General features: G+C 41.1%; 1 protein-coding gene across 2 annotated transcripts in view; it reads right to left on the reverse strand.

The window, feature by feature from the left end:
* Positions 1-21,142, reverse strand: part of LOC149323573 (endophilin-A1) — a 127,515-nt gene that overhangs the window by 19,130 nt on the left and 87,243 nt on the right. Inside the window, exon 2 of one of the 2 annotated variants that reach the window (XM_089489402.1) lies at positions 5,486-5,554. In XM_089489402.1, coding sequence (XP_089345528.1) covers positions 5,486-5,554 — 69 coding nt within the window. Of the gene's footprint in view, positions 1-5,485; positions 5,558-21,142 lie in introns of those variants that run through there. The other variant, XM_089489412.1, reaches the window with a different exon arrangement.

Genomic DNA, 21,142 nt, shown 5'->3' on the forward strand with positions numbered 1-21,142 from the left:
GATAAGTTAGGCTGAGACATCGTGACTAACCCAAGGTCAGCCCAAGAGATTTATGCCTGAATGGATATTTGAACCTATGTTTCTCCAGCCCTACACTCTTCATCACTACATCACACTGACTGTGCAAAGACTAAATTAAAAACATCTAGATATGTGTTCAAGGCACATACAGTGGACCCTTATTATACGCTGGGGTTTGGTTCCAAGATCCTCCGTATATAACAAAATCCGTGTATGCTCAAGTCCCATTAAATATAATGACATAGCAAAATGGTGTCCCTTATAAAAATGGAAAATCAAGGTTTGATATTTGAAATTTATACTTTTTTGAACATTTTCAAAACATGTATGCTTGAATCCGTGTATAAAAAAATCAGTGTACAGTGCGCCCACGCCATATGCGGGTGCGCCATATGCGGCCTTGAGCATACGCGCTCAAGATGCGGGGCGTGCGCGGGGTGGAAGGGGCGGTGCGTCCCATTCAATTGAATGGGTGCGCGCGCCCGTTGCACCCTGCGCGCGCCCGCGCCGCCGCGCACAAGCCCCATTGTTTCCAATGGGGCTCGAGCATAGGCGGAATTCGCCTTACGCGGAGGGATCCGGAACGGATCCCCCGCGTAAGGCGAGGACTGACTGTATAAGAAGGGCTGAGTGTATTTAAAGAGGAAGAACTTATCTTTATTTAAGACATCTAGTCCAGTATTTCAATTGGAATTATGAAGTATCGGCTATATGCACCCAGTACTGTTAAAATAAAAGCGATACCACCAGCAAAACCCAATCACATTTTCCAGAGTGCTTTAACTCTGTACAAATGAAGGCCAAATTGGTTGTACATTTAACTTTACCTTTAAAAAGCAAATTAGGTCAAGATCCTGCTCAATGATTGTGTCATGTAAATGTACAGTTAGTGTAACCTAGTTTTACTATACTACATCACACCGTTACACAATTGTTCATCCATTGGGTAGCAATGCCTCATATTCACGGCTTAGTTACTCCCCAACCACCAGGTGAAATGGTACAATGTCCTAGAAAGCATGACCACTGGTGCAACAGTTACACTGGTGTAATATAGCACATTCAACCCAGATTAGAATACTACCCATATGCAACCTTTCAGAGAGTGCAACTGTTGGTGTAACTGTACTTATACCAGCATAAGTCACTAATTGGATTCTGGCCAGCAAATAGCAGCAGCCAGAATTGGTGTGAATGAATGAGAGGAGGCAGATAATTGGTTCTTTCCTTCCAATACAAACAACAGTTTCAGAAGAGAGATTTTCATCATAACCACAACATGATGGGGGACTGTAACCTCCCTCTCCCTACCTGCTGGAATCCTAAGGATAATCAGTGCATGACCCCTGCATTTTATTTTATTATTTTAAAAATCACATTACATTTTTAAAAGCATTTAATATCACATTCAGGTTGGCTCTGGGGAGCTGGTAGTAATACAGTTTTCACAGCAACCTCCATTCATGTCTGTGTGTACAGATCTTCTAGACAGGACTTTGTGGTCCAGATGCTAGTTACACCTTTCAGCTGCAACTGAATGAGAAAGACAAAGAAATATGACAGCTCCAGTCTTGAACTGCACCAGTGGGGGAAGGAGGGCAACTTTATATCCCTCAGCCTTGCCGGTACCACACCTACAAGGATGGTGATGACTTTGAAGATTTCATTGAAAATTTTCAAAGAGCCTAGAGACCAGTACATGTGTGAACTTTGGCCGCAAATCTCAGGAGTTCTATGAGAGAGCTCGGCAATGCCTTGGCCTTACCCCAGAGGCAGCAAGAAAATGCTCCAGTGACAGCCAGGAAGCATGGCACCTCTTACAGAGCACTAGCTTATGCTGTTCAACGTGAGAAGGAGATTTGGTTTCAAGAGGCTAAGGTTACTTCACTGGAAGATGCTTGTTTCCACACTGACCTGAAGCAGCTTTTGATACATGCCCCTTCAGATCGTGTCTGTTATGTGCTGGACAAGGAGCCAAAAACACTGGACGAGCAGCTGCAGATCATTACCTGGAGATCTACACAGAGCAGCCTACACAGCCAAATGTAGGAGGTCCCTGCAAGTTATAGCCAGAGCATCACTTTGCACACAAAGCTGACTTTCATCACCAGATGCACAAAAATGACAATCTTAAGTTGGCACAACTGAAGCAACAGCCATCTTCTAAGCACCAGGGCCAAACAAAGGACAAGTATAACATAAAATGTTTTTGTGTGAGGAATCTAGCCATCTTAAGACCCAATGTAAGCAGAGACCTAAGTGATCCAGCTGGTGGTAGCATCCAATTCTGATGCCACTAGGATTAGCTCAGCTGTTGATCCTGACCCTGGCATGGTTCCTAAGCATGGTTCCTAAGGAAAGGCACATTATTGATTGGAGGCAAGGAAGTTGTTGTTTACATAGACTCAGGTGTTCAGCTTTTGGCTCTTCATCACTCCTATGTGGTGGGCAACAAGCAGAGTCCATGTAACATGGCAGACCTTCAGAATGAGGTTCACACTGTGGAGGAGATGGTGATGGTGGCTCCAAACTCACCCAGGGAACCAGTCATTCAACAGCCAAACAGACACTACCTGGCACAGAGAAGTGCACGGGGCAGCAACCTCAGTTGGCAATCAACAGGTCCAGGAGGTTGCAGTAGACTCCCAGAAAGGAGTCAATTTAGCATAGCTGATACTGGTGTCAATGAGTACTGCTTTGCCCAGTGAGATGATGGAATTGTGAGTCCTGGCTAACAGCCCAGAGCCAATGATGGCTGAAGGGGCAGAAGCTGAAGGATTCTGCACTGAGGTCTCAGGGGAAAAGGATTCTGAGGAAAGTCTAGGAGCAGTTCCTCGGAGCCAGGAGGGCTTCCAGTCTACTCTTCAGTCTGCTCAACAGCTTACACCTGAAGCCCACCAGGGAGGCAGAGAGTCTGTGGTGGACAATGAGCAGAGTCAGGGGAAGGATGACATTGCTGACCAGCAACAAGAGTCTATTGTAGCAGAGGAGACACCAGCACGGCAGACTCTAGAATCACCCAGGAAAGTAACAGCAATGCAATATCCAGTGGACAGTCCAAAGAGACTGGGCAGATGCTTGCTGATGAACTCATAGGAAAGGAGGAGCAACTTCAGACACCAGCACATAATGATTCTGCATCTGAGCAGATATCACCTTCCACCAGGATAAAGCAAGAGTCCCAGGCAAGTCTTTCACTTCAGGAAAAGGAGCTGGTTCCAGTACAACAACACTGTTTCCAGAAGGACCATGGAGGAGACCAGGGTCTGCAAGCTACATGGCTGATGGGGAAGGAAGACACTTGGTTTCCTTCAATGTCGAAGCGGACAGTAGTGGGGAGACCACAGTTTTTAAGTTGCATGGACAGAGTCAATGAGATAGAGGTCCAGAGTCCTGAGCAGTGCAAGTAGTCCCAATTCATGTTAGACAGGGGTCTCCTGAACCACAGGGTGTGGTTGGAAGGCTTCTCAGCTCTGAGGGACCACTCCAGGGAGCTAATGTGGGCATCATGGTGCCCTTTCCCAGAAAACTACCAAAAATAATCACTGAGTCACCTTGAAATTGTCTTCCAATACATCAGCAGTACTTGCTTGACAATCTAGGATGTAATACACTGATCTTCTTGGCATGTCTGATATGCACAAGTCTAGTTAACCTGTGCTATAGGACCCCTGGTGGTGTAATGGTTAAATGCCTGTACTGCAGCCACTCACTCACAAACCGCAAGGTTGTGAGTTCAATACCAGCCATGGGCTCAGGCTTGACTCAGCCTTGCATCCTTCTGTAAGTTGCTAAGTTGCTAAAATGAGTACCCAGCTTGTTGGGGGCAATTAGTTTACACATTGTAAGCTGCTTAGGGGGTGCTTAAGTGCGCTGATGAGCGGTACAGAAATTTACTTGCTACTTTCTGAGGTGAGTTGATGTCACTGGTGGTGTGAGGACAACTATCCAAGCATATGGGCTGTTGAGGTAGAACTTTCTAGAGCAGTGGTTCCCAAACCTTTGTCCTCCAGATATTTTGGGGTTCTACTCCCAGAAGCCCCAGCCAGCATGGCCAACTATCAGGAGATCTGGAGCTGAAGTCCAAAACATCTGGAGGACCAAAGTTTGGGAATCACTATTCTAGAGGGCGCTGTGGAGAAGTGAGGGAGAGGGAAGGTCTAAAGAGAGAAAGATGGACTGATGGAAAACAAGGCCTTGGCCCGTGGGCCTATCTCAGGCCTTGTTCCCATTATGGTTTCAACCAGATTGTGATTCCAAATGATCCAGTTTAAACCACCATGGTTCCCCCTTAATTTGAATCGCTGAAGCAATTTGGAAAGGGGGGCATGGTTTTTACCCATTTTTATCCATTTAACCCACGTCAAAAAGACGCTGGTAAAATGGGATGTTTTGGGGGCTGAATCAATTTATTTGAAAATAAATTGATTCAGCCCAAGTGGGAACCAGGCGGATTTGAATTGGATTCAAATCCGACCTGGTTTCCACTGGCAGAGGCTTTCCCGGCCTCTTGGCCATACCTTCATGCTTGCTCCATCCTCAGTCCTTCATCCTCCCGGCCTGCCTCTCTCCTTCTCCTCCTTTTGGTATGGCCAGGAGGATGGAGGGAGGCATGGCGGGGAAGCCACGGCTATCGCTTCCTTCACCGATTCTTAAAACCGGTGCAAACATAGTGGGAACCACTCTGTTAGATGAAATGGTTTCAGAAATATGTTCAGGAATCAAATCAAGAGGTAAGTGGGAATTAGGTCTCACTGTTAGTCAGGGCATCAGGTTTGGAGTATGTTGTTTGGCTGACATGATTATACTTTTGTAACTGATACTTTAACTTGTGCCTGGAGGACCAGTTCTTCTCCGTGTTTGTTTGTTTTTCTTTAATGTTCTTTACTTTAGAATAAAACCTTTCCTTAAGTACTCTGCCTCTTTTTTCACTCCTTTTTCACAACCTTGGCTTGGCTAGTGCCTCACTGAGTTGGCAATTACTGGTAGAGGTCCCAGTAACATCCTGATGCGTTGCTGGGGTGTAATGGGATCATCATTGGGTGGTGGCAGCAAGTGGTTTTGGATAAAAGGTGGTCTCAAAGGGTCTCATCCATCTTTGCAGAAATGGAGCGGGACCACAGAGAACCTTCACACACCTTTGTTATGATCAATTTGTTCCAACTTGCTAGATTACTGAGAGGCCCATTCTTGTAAACAATAATTTAAACCAGCATTTTAAAAGCTTGCTGCCAGCAGATTTGATAGGGAATGTCCTAATCAGACCCCATGGGGAATATCTAAATTTTACCAAGTGGTCATGTTGCCAAATCCTAAATCAATAACTTTACGTTGACTGAATTAGAATTAGCCCATTTGTGCTTTGTGGGGAGAGTTGGTTAATTTCTCTATCGGCAATCAGGAAAAGCCATCAAACAAAGATGTGATAATATTAGGATATAATTGTAACAATTTTCAGACTCACTTTTTCCATATCTTTGAAATCCTCATCTAGCTTGGTTCCTTCTGCTCCACCAACCTTCTCGCTCACTTTCTGTAGAAGAAGAAAAACAAAAAGACAAATGATATACTAGAGGAAGCTGTGTTATTAGACAACTGCAAGCAGTCAGAAACGACAAGACAATTTCCTAGTAAGTTCCTAGTGAGGCATTAAAAAAGTGTATAGAATTTCTTTACTGCATTTGTGTAGACTGAATTATTATAACATCAGAGGTGGTTATAATAAGGATTCACAATCCAACTCAAAATTGGAATTTACATGGAGATTTCCAAAAAATCAAGAATTCCCTTAACATTTTATTATTAGACACGAAACAGAATATTATGAACTGCAAGCTGGTAGAGATGGTTAGCAAGGAATCCTAATTCATTGACAAAGGACTTTATCACACAGGCTCCATCTCACCACAATGACATTATTAAAAGAAAACGGAAACATACAGGTTTGTGAGCAGCCATTATCACACTTCTTGTCAACAGGATTGTTTCTGCCATTGCATTCTCATCTGCATTCCTCCTTAACCCCACCGCCTTGCTGTATGCCCTACCCAGCATGTATTTCAGATTTTTTTAATTTTTACTTTCAATGCAGTTCTAGAGTTATACTAATACAATTTTAGTTTAAAAAAAAGAAAGGAAAAGAAACTGAAAAAAATGAAATTAGGTTGTTTGAGAATAGTGAGGGAGAGGTGGAAATGGAGGGGAATGGAGGAGACACTGACACCACATGACTTCCAATATCAGAACTGCCATGAGAGCAATATTTCACACCTGAGGACTAATAGGACTGCAGCAAAGTTGGGAGTATATTGATGGATTTTCTCCATCAATGAAAAGGAATGCTCTAACAACACCTGATAGCAAAGAAACAAAGAGACAGAGATGATACTGTGCAATAAGTATTGCCAAAGGTGCCACTTGCCTTTGGCAAAGATTCCTAAACTATATTCTAACAAGCTGTCTTGTGGTGTAAGCTGGTGACTCCCATGGCAGTGTGGCTCTAGCTGTGTGAATTTGCTCTAGCTATTAACCTGAACCTTTCTCTTGGATAGGTTTAGTACCTGGGATTGCAGTATGAACTAAAAGCTGGAGCTAAATCCTGATAGAGAAAACAGAGTCTAATTGCAAAAGAGGCCTTCCAGTTTCACATACATCTGCTTTATATATTCTTTGTATGAAGGAATGCCAAGTCAAGAGAATCAGGCAGGATCAGGAGCAGTTGATTTCTTTCTCACTATTTCTCACATTCCTTTCCCTCTCCTACCCTGCAATTATTCATAGAATCATAGAATTATAGAGTTGGAAGAGACCACAAGGGCCATCCAATCCAATCCCCTGCCATGCAGGAAATCTCAAACAAAGCTTTCCCGACAGATGGCCATCCAGCCTCTCCTTAAAGACCTCCAAAGAAAGAGTGTGGTGGAGTCTCCTTCTTTGGAGGTCTTTAAGCAGAGGCTGGATGGCCATCTGTCAGGGATGCTTTGATTGAGATTTCCTGCATGGCAGGGGATTGGACTGGATGGCCCTTGCGGTCTCTTCCAACTCTACAATTCTATGATTCTCTGAATAATTGCAAGGTAGGAGAGGGAAAGGAATGTGAGAAATAGTGAGAAAGAAATCAACTGCTCCTGATCAGAGTTGTAGAAGAAAGACATATACTATAAGTAATTATTTATTTGTTGGCCTTCTTTCTCAATTGCCTGTTACAGTGGTGGATTCAGGGCATGCTATTGTGTTACAACCTGTTTTACAGCAGGTTGCAAAGCTCTGTCTCAAATCTTGAGGAAAATACTTTTTGTATTACAACTCCTAGATAATGTCCCAATCATTCTGTCCATGTGTGTTTAGAGATTCTAGGACTTAGCCCAAAAAGTAGTTTTTTCAAACTCTGTCACTATAGAAATAAGTGGCAATTTCCCCCCCTACAATGACAATTTGAATACATGTTTCAGGAAAAGGTGAACCCAGAGACAGAGATATTTGAAGGCTGTCCCATTAGCAACTTCTAGGGCAGCAAGAAGAAGCAGATTAAAATTGGGGAGAATGGTCCTACTGTGTCATGAATCCCATGATGTAAAGCCATAACATGTAAGCTGTGTGCATTCAAGTTGTTTCTGACTTACAGAGACCCTAAGGTGAACCCATCATGGGATTTTCTTAGCAAATGCCTTCCTCTGAGGCTGAGAAAGTGTTACTTGCCTAAGGTCACCCAGTAGAATTCATGACTGAGTGGGAATTTGAACCCTGGTCACCACAGTGATAGTCCTATGTTCAAACCACTACTCCACCGAAAGCCATAATAAAATAACATGCTATTTTTAAGAACCAGTGTATTATCATAACAGCACCATATAATTAAAGATTATTAAAAACCATTAAACCTCAAAGCTTAGATCTTTTAAAAACAGAGTGCACTAAAGGGGCACAATGTATGACATACAAATTTTACACTGCCATCCACAGAATCTTCCTCACAATGGTATCTGCTATTTTTAACTATATCTAAATACCTAAGGCACAAAAATATCCCGATATATAAAGAGTTAGCAGAGTTCAGTCAAAGGCAAGTGCACTGTTTTCACAGAGAAGAATTAAAGCATATGCTCAGTTCAATGATGAAAATCAATATAATTTTGGTTTAAATGTGCCTCCACTACCTGTGTTTTTTAAAGATATATATTTCGAGCACTTATATCCCCCCTATTTCTATGAGCGGTAACATTTTTGTGATCAACCACTCTCTATATAATACTAGACCGGGAAAAAATAATAGCTACTTTCATTCTGCATTAAGAAATAGTGATTTCTCACCATTACTAATTGCTTATTCAGCTTTGACTCTAGAAAAGATGAAAACACGCATAGATTTTAGAAAATAAAAAAGGATTGTCGTGACTGACACAAGATACAATACAGGACACAGTTAAAATTTTGTTTTTGATCTACACCAGGATGAGTGAAAATAGTGGGGCTGCCCACAGTGCCCAGGCACTGTGTCAATAAAAGACAGACTGAATCCTCCTGATGTCCTCCAAGTGGATTTAGTACCATGGAAAATTCAAAGTACATCTTCCACCTCAAACAGAAGAGCCATCAATCACTACTGGGTATTTCCTGACTGCCAAGAGGCATTAGATGTAGGCAAAGGCAGGGTGCAGTCATCTGACATGGATAAACATGGGCATAAAATTATACTTGCCATCAGATCACATATCTGGGGTAGCCTTGTTGGCAATATAGCAAAGTATAGTATCATCAAATGTTCACAAAACAGTGATATCTTTATAAGATCAATCAAAATGCACATTATACATGTTTGCAGGCTTTCAAAGCTACCAGCAAAACAGTGAGGGCTGCAGTCTAAAGGAGTGAGCCTAACATAAGAATTTAGAGCTGCATTTCAAGGAAGAGTCGATATTGTTCTGGAATGAAATTCCAGGCATCAGGACAGCTTGGGAAAGTTACCTTTTCAGATTTTAACTCCCAGAATTCTCCAGGCAACACGACCGGAGTAAATAACTATTGAGCATTTTGGAGAAAAAGACCACAATCACAAATGGATGGTTATGTGTCATCTTTCCCATGTTGTACCATGGGCCCTTGGTATCTGCTGGAGTTTGGTTCAAGGACCCCTCATGGATACTGATATCCATGGATGCTCTTCTCATTATATACAATGGGGTAGTCAAATGCCAATCCTTATATAAAATGGAAAAATCAAGGTCTGCTTTTGCAAATTTTTCAAAAAAAGTTCAAACTGGCGGTTGGTTGAATCTGTAGATGCAGAATCCGCGGATATGAAGCACTGTCTGTATTGTCAGCAGTATAAGCTAAAAAAGAAGCTGAGCAGATCTAAGCACTTCCAATACTGAAAGGGATACTGATCCTGAAGATTTTAACCCATGAAGGTGACTGTAATCAATCTATCACCTACTCATGTGACAGAAGAAGAGATCAAATGGACCAAGGTTTCAGTATCATGCTCTTGTCCTAGTTAGAGTACCCACTTTCTCTAGGAGCTGAAATGGACATTTTGAAAGCTTTTTTTATTATTTTAAAAAAGTTCCACTATTTCCAAAACACTGCATTATGCTTTTTAAAAGAACTTTGGCTTAAGTGTTGAAAAGCTTTGAACTACACTTCTGAGGTCTATTCACACTACACAACTGTAGCACTGTATTCCACTTTAATGCCACAGTAACATCCTGTGGGATCCTGGGGTATGTAGTTTGGAAAGGCACTCCGTATACCCCTTCCTAAACTGGAAATCCCGGGGTATCACAGAATGGAACTGTGGCAATTAAAGTGGAATCATAGTACTATAAATCTACAGTTGTGAAAAGCCTAAAACATATATCTTGAATTTTCCAGGGTTCCTTCTAAGTAATTTTGGAAGGTATGGTGGGAAGAAATCCTTATCTGAGTATAGGACCCCAAAACTAAAGCAAGGGAGAACTTATCATCCTGCATCAAAAGTTGGGGGAAAATACTGTTTAAATATAATTGATTTCCACTGCCTTTTGTCAGTGGAATTTTATCTTCACTCATTAAAATGTTACCCAATAATGCTTGTAGCATTATTAATTGCTTTTGTTTATCTGTTTGTAATGTTTTTAAATAAAATCTTTGGATTCATAAGAATGGCGTAAAACTTGATTTTCTTTCAAAACACATTACAATACCCAAGTAACTAAAGAACACTAGTTGTTACACCAATAAAGTTCATTCCCATTCATTCCTTTTGTAATGTGACTTGAAATGTTACACTGCACTAGGAAAAAAGTAAAGCAATTACTTTTTCCCAGTCTTGGTTTAGATCTGGAAGAGTTCTCTTTCTCTCTCACACACATCTATACACACTATATACAGAAAATGTTGTTGTTGTTGGGCTTTCAAGTCATTTCTGATTTATGGTGACCCTAAAGTAAACCTTAGGTTTTCTTGGCAAGATTTGTTCAGAGGAGGTTTGCCCTAGCCTTCCCCAGAGTCTGAGAGCTTGTGATGTGCCCAAGGTCACCCAGTGGGGTTCATGGATGAACTGGAAATCGAACCCTAGTCTCCAGAGTTATAGTCCAACATTCAAACCACTATTCACCGAATACACTGGCATCATTGGTGCATGTTTCTCATAACTCAGGCCTGTCTCTAACCACAAAGAGGATGAAGCTCATGGCTCAAACAGCAAATAGATGGTGAAGTGAGACGTTAGAAGGCCATGTGCCATTCGCTTAGCTAGCCTGATGTCAAACAAAAATTGTGCTCTATCCACCACAACCTCACCTATAATTCACTGCACCTCTAATTTTCAGTTTTAAGCTACAGTCTCATACAGAAGCATGGACATTAGCAACACATAGTAAAAGAACACAGGGCGGTACTTAGCACTGACAACTGCCGTATTATAGATATGCAGAGAATATTCACTGATTTGAATATTCTTGCTTTCAGGGAGAAAGGGTGTCTCAACAAAATGTCTTGATAAAAACCACAGTGAGGCTATCTGCCTTCCGCATAGGAAAGACATGTTGAACACCTCTCCCCCACATCATTAATTTACCTACAAACTGTAAGAAAGAAATCTAGTGTCTTTATCATCCCTCTTTATTGAGAAAAATGCACAACCAAAGGATACATGGAAGAACAGGATTACTGAACAAAAAAATGTGAAGCCCTGTGCTTATACTTTTCAACAGTCTTATGTACAAAACAACAACAGCACACAAACATTTGCACAACTTGCAAAAAAGTTAACTTTGCAATTGCACATACCAATGCAAAATGTGCAAAGATCACTTGGTATCTCACCTGAAGAGGAGAAATTTTTGTTCTCCCTCACAAAATGAAGATAAGCAATCTATTCCATATTTGCACTGGCTTGGAGAAAACAGCAGGACAAACATTTTCAGTTATATTCTCCAAGTTTTATATCACTCTTTCTAACAAAAAACTAATAGTAATGTAATTAAATACTTTATTTAAAAAGAAAGTTTGTAACATTAATGATATGTATGAGATTCTGACCCAGAATCAGGTCATCTACAAATTATTTAGCGCCAGGTTCCTCTGAATATGCACTATACTAGAATCATAGAACTGTAGAGTTGGGAGAGACCACAAGAGCTATCCAGTCCAACCCCCTGCCATGCAGGAAATCTCAATCAAAGCATCCCGGACAGATGGGCATCCAGCCTCTGCTTAAACATCTCCAAGGAAGGAGATTCCACTACACTCTGAGGGAGTGTGTTCCACTGTCGAACAGAGGCAGCCCCCTTCTGGCCACACTCCACTCCTGAGACAGATGGCTCTCTGCACTGGGCTGACGAGAGCTGGCTTTCAATAGATAGCAGTGAGGAATCTTTGTTATAATTGATGTAACCACTTTTTAAAAGCAACTTTCAAAGTACAGTACTGGAAAAGCCCTTAATATACACACACACACACACACACACACACACACACAGAAAAAGATGGAGAGACATGAATGGTCTCCCCTCACTCCCCACCCAACCTCCCAGGAGGGGAGGCAGGTAGCTTCTTTTTGTTTCCCATCAGAAGTACACCTACACAGAAACTGGTCAACTGCATATTCAGTTTTTATTATTATTATTAACCTTTATTTATGAAGTGCTGTAAATTTACACAGCGCTGTACATACAATCTTTTTAGTTAGACGGTTCCCTGCCCTCGGGCTTACAATCTAAAAAGACATGACACAGAAGGAGAAGGGAGTGGTGGAGGGAAAGAGTAAGAGGTCCAGCAGTTCCTCTCTACCTTCATTTCTTAAAAGAGTGTGCCTCAGCTGTATGTATTTTAGAAAACTGTTTATCTGCAGCAACCAGCAAAAAGATCTGGCACTGTAAGGCTGCAGCAACATCTCTGACAGCATAAGTACCAGTGCTTAATCAGTGTTGATACACACACTATGCTTTTGCTCATATTGTTTGGAATCAGTGTCTGACTCAATTTATCTGGAATTCATCTTAAATTTCTTTTTGAAATAGATGCCTATACAGCAGTTCAAGGCTGAATGACCTAAAATATATACATACACACACAGTTTACACACACACACTATGCACACACACGGATAATACAGAGAGAGAGAGAGAGAGAGAGAGAGAGATGAACATTTTGCTAATTCCTTTATAAAGTTTTGCTTGTTAAAATGTATATATGAGCATGAGCAATTAACAAACAAAACTTTATAAAGGAATTAGCAAAATGTTCTGCTTTTCCTCATTCATTTACAAAGTTGTGCTTGTTAATTAATAAATCTACATTTTAAGTGACTGGTTGTATTCTTGTGGAATTCTGAATAAAATATTCAGAGGCATTGTCTGTATGTTTTTAAATCACACACACACACACATCTATATATCTATATCCATCTATTTGAACGAGGTATTACACCATATTTTAGTCACCCATGCATTAAAAACAAGAACAGAGTATGTGCAATGGCTCTGCTGCATAGTCTTTCATCTTGGCAGGCGATCGCTGCAGACACTCTGCTGCAGTGTGCTATCCCAGTACATCTAAAGCAGCACATCCATTGGGGAGCAAAAGACAAAGTACGCGTAGGAGGACAGAAGGAGCAGTGGCCTGGAAATGCCTTACAGTATGGCAGATCTGCTTTGCACAAGGTCAGCCCAGCCCCGCCACAGGATATGTCATGTAGCAGTGACGCGTGATGTCTCCGAAGAGCAAATCAATGTTGCCAACTGCAGTGAAAAAGGTTTGCATAGCATAATGCCAATCTGCACTGGTTCAAAGGCTAACAGGAAAGGGGAAATTAAAAGCAACAACATCACTTTGTTATTATTGTGCTTCAATTTGCAGGCTTCAGTTTTCACAGACCTTGCAGAGCAGACTTTTGTTCCCCCATCACTGCCAAGTTTCTGCTCTATAAACTGGGTTTAGCTTCTCTGATCATCTGGCTGACAGGTTAACACATATTCACTTGCTGGTAACAAATATCCTGACAGATGAATTTAATCACAGTGAAATATGCTGATCACCAATTCCTGCACACAGACACATAGCCAGTCCATGATACTTTTGTTTACCCACTGACCCAAGTCAAGGTGTGAAGAAACAAAAGCCAATCAAATTATTTTTGCACGTGAGACAGAAAATTCCCGAAGCACCTCTCCCACTTTCTGGCAGTAGGACATAGTCATTGATGAAGATGCAACATTTTCTGCCTTTTCACAATATCAAAAATGCATTACTTGAGGCAGCTGCCTCACTCTTATACCAGGGCCGGCCTTGCAGATATATTCCTCTGAGTATGGAAACAGAGTTTCATCAAACTAATTTAGATGGTAAACCAGGCATAACATCTCAACTGCAGTCTTCTATCTTTCAGAGCAAAAAAGATGATAACAGACAATTCTGAATATGTAGTATTGTGGAATCACTTCTATATGTGTGTGTGTGAACATACACACACGTGTGGGAACATTCACTAGAATATAAAAATACACAAAAAGGGAGCTTCGTAATGGACTGGAATGTTGCTTGGAGAACGTAAGCATATGAACAGAAGTCACACTTACTCAATCAAGCTAATTGTGTGAGAACCAGAATTTAGATGAGAAGCTGGAGAAGGGAGCCTGGAACATTTCTTAGTATTATAAATCAGAAACAGGTTACCATAAATGTTCCTTGTTGCCATTTGAGCTTGTTAACGTTTTGAGCAGTATAATTTGTCAAACACTTCCTTGTAATCATGAGTTCCTTTGGTGATTTCCAGTGTTTTACTGCCTCCAGTGTGACCTCAATAACAAGTCCAGCTTTGATTCCATTCCTATATTTTGTTGGGCTGTTTCACAAATTTCGACTGAATACTCAATGCCAAAATAGCTTTATGTTTGGACACTACCTTGTGCTTTGTCCCAAACAAATGCTGTTTTGGTTTGGTTGGGCACTGACTGTTGCCTTCTTCTGTCATTTTGATTGTACTGTATCTAGTCCAGCATAACAGGGACAGTACATGGTGTAGTCTGGTTGGAGTTGTAGTCACAGAATGCTTTCAAAAAATCCTTTTTTAGGCTAAACTCCCAGAACTCCCAGAACCCCAAGCCACCATAACCATTAATACTGAACTAGTGATCTGTTGATTTAAAGATCTGAGCTTATACAGATAGACACTTCTCCAAGATGTTTCTCCAGATGTTTATGAGCAGGTAATAAAGTTGAAGTTTCAAATTTTTCGAAAATAGGATTACTATTACAAGATATGATGCGGATCAGCTATTATTGTAATACAGTCAGCCCTTCTTATACACAGATTTTTTTTTATACACGGATTCAAGCATCCACAGTTTGAAAATGTTCCAAAAAAGTATAAATTTCAAATATCAAACCTTGATTTTGCATTTTTTAAAAGGGACACCATTTTGCTATGTCATTATATTTAATGGGACTTGAGCATCCACAGATTTTATTATCCACAGGGGATCTTGGAACCAAACCCCAGCGTATAACAAGGGTCCACTGTATACATGTGGCCTCAGTACAACATCATTGTGGAAAGGCAGTACTCTCTCTCTCTCTTCTTTCTCTCTCTCTCTCTCTCTCTCTCTCACACACACACACACACACACACTCTCTCTCTCTCTCTCCTGGAATAATTGTTGTGATCTTCTAACTATATGTAACTTGATGCTTTAACAGAGGTTTTATTAGATTTATGGGAGGTACATGTTGCGCCATTGCAGACATGGAAAATATTTTTAGAAATGTTAAAAATATGTTTCCCAAGTGTTGAGAAGTCTTGATGAGATGAATTCTGGATTGAGGAGAATCTTTACAATTTGGGATTTATTCTGTGCAAAATTCATACTTAGTTGTTTTGAAGAGAGAACAACGTCTTCCACACAGAGATACTATTTTCTGCACAGAAAGTACTGTTTTCTGTGCAAAACAACCAGAATCCAAATTTTGCAATGAATAAGTCCCAAATTGCAAATTTCTCACAATGGAAGAAAAATACTAAAATTACTTACTGTTTCCTTTGAGAAGAAAATTAGAAGAATTACATAAACCATTGCCATTGTCTTGAGTGTGTTAATGAAGAAAGTGTAGCTATGACATGCAATCAATCACATTCAGAGGGACCGAAGTGAGTAAGTGAACACTTAGGACACTTGGAAAGTCTTTAAGCTATTCCAGAACATCCAGCCTTAACTAGAGTCAGCAGCCATTCACAATTTTGCTAGTGAATGACCTGATTGTTCACAAATTTGTATGGCATTTCTATTTATTTATGTCTAGTTGTTTATTATTATTATTATTATTATTATTATTATTATTATTATTATTTATACTTTATTTATATAACACTGTACACAGCACTGTCCATACAAACAATAAAATGGATAAAGTAAACCTGCTTGTGGCGTGCAGTCTAAGAAATAATGGCATAATACATATAAATAATACAAAACAAAACACAATGAATATAGTTTGTTTGTAATTAATTAACCATCAGTTATACTCATGTTTCCTTTTGCTGAATATCATATGTTTATAATTTACCTTTGGATATATCTTGGTTGTTCTCAGAAGGTTATCAGTCCAGTATGATACTTTACACAGTCCAGTATGATGCTTTAATATAGCCTAAGTTCATATTTTTCTTGTCTCTTTTTTCTTGTAGTTTGCTTTGAAGTTGGTTGTTGGGTTTATCACCCACATTTACCAGGTAGTCGGAGCATGCTTTTGTATTCACCTTAATATATATCTGTATGCATTTGCCATTCCTACAGCATTTAGGCTTGCCCAACAGCCCTATCCTGCACATTCATAAATAAACTACTTTAATTCAACAAGGAGTACTCCAAAATAGAGGTGATGTAAGCCCAAACATTTTAATGGATTTCAGGACTAATGTTTTAAAGGCAGAAACTAAAAAGAACAGAGTTCATCTCAGGCTGCATCTACACTGCAGAATTAATGCAGTTTGACATTACTATAATTGTCATGGCTCAATTCTATGGAATTGTTGGATTTCTACTTTTATGAGTATTCCTCTGTCAAAGAGCTCTGGTGCCACAACAAACTAGAACCTCCAGGGTTCCATAGGTTTGAGCCATGATAGTAAAAGCTGTGTCAAAACTGTATTAAATCTGCAGCATGGCATCAGCCCCAGTCTCAATCTTTTTGTCAGTGGATTTTATGTAATTACCGAATTAACATACAAGCAGAAGCAGCAATTCCAGAGATATTTGGAAAGACATTTCCCTCCAGCATTGTAACGTGACTCAGAAGTCATTGGCACAGCTGTCTCAATGCACTGTACTTTACAGAATGACGGTGATTACACAGCCCTCCAGAAACTCTTTAGATTGCATCTTCCATGCAGTCTAGGATGAATGGGCATTACAGTACAAGAGGGCCACCCTTTTCCCCCTCTATGTTGCAGGCACAATATAAACCTGCTGAAATTCAATTCTTCTACATAACTACACAAGAGCTGTCATGACCCTGCCCTCTTTTGCATATGACCATGCTACTTTTCCTCTATATATGCTCTGACCATTAATGGCTCTGTTGAGCCAAAGAAACTTATGATAGTTAATGCAAGCAAGCAAAGAGCTGAAATAAGCATGTCTTCATAAATGTGTCTTCCAGTGAAGTGTTTTTCATTTATCTGCAAAAATCAATTAAAAAAAACCCGCAGGGAGCCAATAAACACCTTCAACCAAATATCACAAAACACTGACAGCATTCTAGCCTTGGCTTGAATCATGAGTCACTCAGCCTCTACGTGCATAAAAAGTGTTCCCATTTCAACATTTATGCGACACCTCACCATGCCCCTCTGGATTGATGAGGAAATCACTCCATCACCTGTCAGGAGGTGAAAGGATGCCTCCTGATCTTCTTCTAGCAAAACACCCACCTTTACAAAGGGCAGGATGCATACTGAAGAGAGGACAAAGACTCTTAAGGGAGAGGAGTGCACCTCTCTGTGTTAATCAGAGCTACCCAAGGGCAGATGAGCTGGAAAAGAATCTTTGAAGTCCATCTTTATGGAAGCGCAATCCAATTTCCCCCCCTCTCTGTTTATTTAGAGGTTCCTGTCTGCCCTCATTTTCTTGGGAGTGGGCCTGGGCAACCAGTGAATCAAGTTGGGGGGGGGGGCATGAACAAACTTGCCAGAGTCAGATTGGCCATGGGGAAGCCACACACCAGGTATGGGGGGCTGAGCAAGTACACCCGCCTGATCCCAGACCAGGGGAAGCTGTGAAAGGTTTTGCCAGTGGGGTACCAAGCAGCAGGTGAACCTGGTGGAGGGAAACTATGGAGGCCTGGCCAAGTGCCCAGTGATGCTTGGTGAGCCAGGTGCAGGGAAGCAAGCAGACTGGAGCTTGTAGAGGCCACAGGGAAGCCATGTGAGGCCTGGCAGAGTGGCAGGCCAGCAGTCAGGCAAGCAACTGGTGAACCAGATTGTGGTAGGTTGGGCAAGCAAGCAAGTGAGCACAGTGCAGGGCTGAATGGTCTGAGCAAAACTGGAGGTCTTGCTAGCAGCTGGATGGGAAGGTGGGAAGCCTGATCAGGCATGCTGCTTCATTTGCTGTTAAAAAACACAAACATCACCACTCGTCTACCCTCTGTGTGCCACCCAATCCAAATCCCAATAACACAAAGAAAGATGAAGTCAAAACAAATTGAGAAAAACGTAGTCAAAACTCCCATGCCATCTGCTGCCTCCCATACTGCAAAGTTTGCAAAGGGACATGTGAAAGGGTGGACAGGACTTATAATGCCTGTGACTCTACCCCACCACTTTTTGTGGCTCCTTTTTGCACCACAGAAAGGTGAGATCAGGGCTGCAGCGTGCAGTTGCCTCGGCCCCAATCTGGCACAGAGAGAGGCGACTGCAGGCCAGCCCTTAGGGGCAGTCTGTACAGCCCATGCCACTCTGGAGACCAGAGTTCAAATCCCTGCTCAACCATGGAAACCCATTGGGTGACCTTGGGCAAGTCACACTCTCTCAGTCTCAGAGGAGGATAAAGGCAAACCCACTCTGAACAATCTTGACAAGAAAACACCATGATTGTTCCACCTTACGGGTGTCATTAGTCATGAATGACTTGGGCACACAACAACAGATTCTTATCCTAAAACACATTTCACTCATTACAAAAAGAGGGGGTGGAAGATGATTAAATTATTTTCTATATTCCTCAACATTTCAAATTTTCAAGTGGATTTTTAAAAGCATCCCTTCCCCCAGTTTTCTCCCCTGAGAGAGCTTCATATGTCTAGTGGTTGAACCTGTTTGGGTAAAACAATAAAAAACTGGAAAAAAAATAACAATTCATGGCATTCATTAATTTTGTGAATTGTAAACCAGCTCCTACATCCCAGTTTCACTATTTGATTCACAAGAACTGGATACAAGGTATTTTATCAGAAAAGGGAGCACTCATGTTGTGATGAGATGAAGACAACGGCTAAAATACTGTTCAGTGATCTCTCTTTTTTTTTTTTAAATCTGCATCTGCATTCTCTAGTAGGAAATAAAATCTAGCTCATTTTTTAACACTTCAGTGAGTTGAAGAGGTAAATGCCTCTTTGCAGAACTGCCACTGCAATTCTAATATACCTCTCTATGGTTGCATTTGGATGATTTTGTAAATTGCAAGATGAATTAAAATTAGTTTGCATCCCATGGTTCATTTAATTATATTTTAATAATAACTCCATGAGATGCCTCATTCTTAATAAGCCACAGCTTTGCAAATTAAAGGTTTCATTTCTCTTGAGCAAGCAAGCTGTCTTAATGGCATACTATTTGAATTCAGCACATTTAACTAGCACAGTCACGTCTACAGCTGGAACACTATAGCTGACAAAAGAGTATTCCTGATACTGCCGTAAGCCTGTGGCAGTTCTTTTTGGCTTGTGCATACAGGGAAGTTAGTTTGGGACACAGCCTCTCTTGCCAATTATAGAATGAATTCCATGTCAGTAGGGTGCTTAACAGAGTGCCTGCATGGTGTGGTTTTTAACTATGGCTCTGGAGACTAGGGTTTGATTCCCAGCACAGCCATAGAACCCACTGGATGATCTTTTGCAAGTCACATGCTCTCGTCCTCAGGGTAAGGCAATAGCAAACCTCCTCTGAACAAATGTTGCCACGAAAACCCCATGATAGCTTCATCTTAAGGTCATCATAAGTCAGAAATGACTTGAAGACACACAACAATAACAGAAAGGATGGTTAACCTGTTCTGTTTTTCAGTCCAAACTGTAAAAAAGCTATCACGCGCTGAACTCCAAAAATAAGGTTAACATCTTGGATAGTTCTGTTAAAGCTCTGACAAAAATCCCAGAGAAAATTCACCTGTCCACTGATGTGGGAGGTTCCAGCTATCTGACAGAAGTACAATGACAATTCCATTTCCACTAGATATCTAGTGTAAGCAAGGCACTCCACACAAGTACTGTTATTCCAAAATTCACTAGAGTGGACCCAGTGTCTTGCTTTATGTTGACCTGCACTGGGCAATCTGATTTTTATGTTTTTGTCACTATCTTACTTTTTATCTGAAATTAGATGCAGTACCAGCATTAAGAACTGGCACCAATATTCTCTGTTGGTTAAACTGGTTACGTCTGCTGTCAGATATTTTCCCAACCCATCTTAAGAGCCAGCAGCCAGATCAAGGGAAGGAGATCTGAGTGGGGCACAAGGAGCAGGATGTTCCCACACCCACCTCCAAGCAATGAGCAAGTTTGAAACAAGGACTTTTAGCAGGAGTCCTGCTTTTGATTGTGGTAGCCTTGCTCATTGGAGGCGTAGTGGTGGAACCCTCATTGACTCTTTGTGCCTTGACAGGAAACTGAACAGACCTCCTTTACCCAATCCTGCTGCTGGCTCTTAAACTAAACTGGGATGGCACAGTCTTACTGAATATTGTTGTGTGTCTTCAAGTCCTTGCCAACTTATGGTGATCCTAAGATATCATGGGGTTTTCTTGGTAAGATTGTGCAAAGGGGGTTTGTCATTACCCCCTCTGAGGCTGAAAGAGTGTAATGTGCCCAAAGTCACCCAGTGGGTTACCATGGCTGAGCAGGGATTCCAACCCTGTACTCCAGAGTTGTTGTCCAACACCCAAACCATTACACCACACTAGCCCCCAAATGTCTTATTGAATCATGAGCAGTTATTGGTTCCTAACGCTAGGTCATAAATCCATTACTGCAATATTGAATGCCAGTCTGGACCTCTACTTTTAAAACATGAGAACTGAAGTAAGCTGAAGATGAAGGAGGAAAGCTGAGAAAAAAAGAAAGGGAGAGAAACAGAGACATTTTTAAAAGTGCTGAAAAAGTGGGATGTCCGAGAATTTTTTTCAGAACTTCTCCTGACAAATTGGAACAGTTTTGTAACTTCTGGAAGCTGAAGCATGGAACTTCACCTCTTACTTTTGGCAAAAATAGCAGTAGTATGGTCCAAACCTTTCCCATTCTTTTCAAAATGATGTTCCAGTAGCTATTGTGATTGGGCCTTTTGCTCCCAATCCAAACATGTAAGAATTAGGGATGCTGCAAAGTGCTCCTACATTCCATTTTAGATCTGTTCTAGACCCGTCATATCTAGAAT

The sequence above is a fragment of the Sceloporus occidentalis genome, unplaced genomic scaffold (genome assembly GCF_023333645.1).
Source record: "Sceloporus occidentalis isolate IW3139 unplaced genomic scaffold, rSceOcc1.0.p SCAF_1, whole genome shotgun sequence".
NCBI lineage: Eukaryota > Metazoa > Chordata > Lepidosauria > Squamata > Phrynosomatidae > Sceloporus > Sceloporus occidentalis.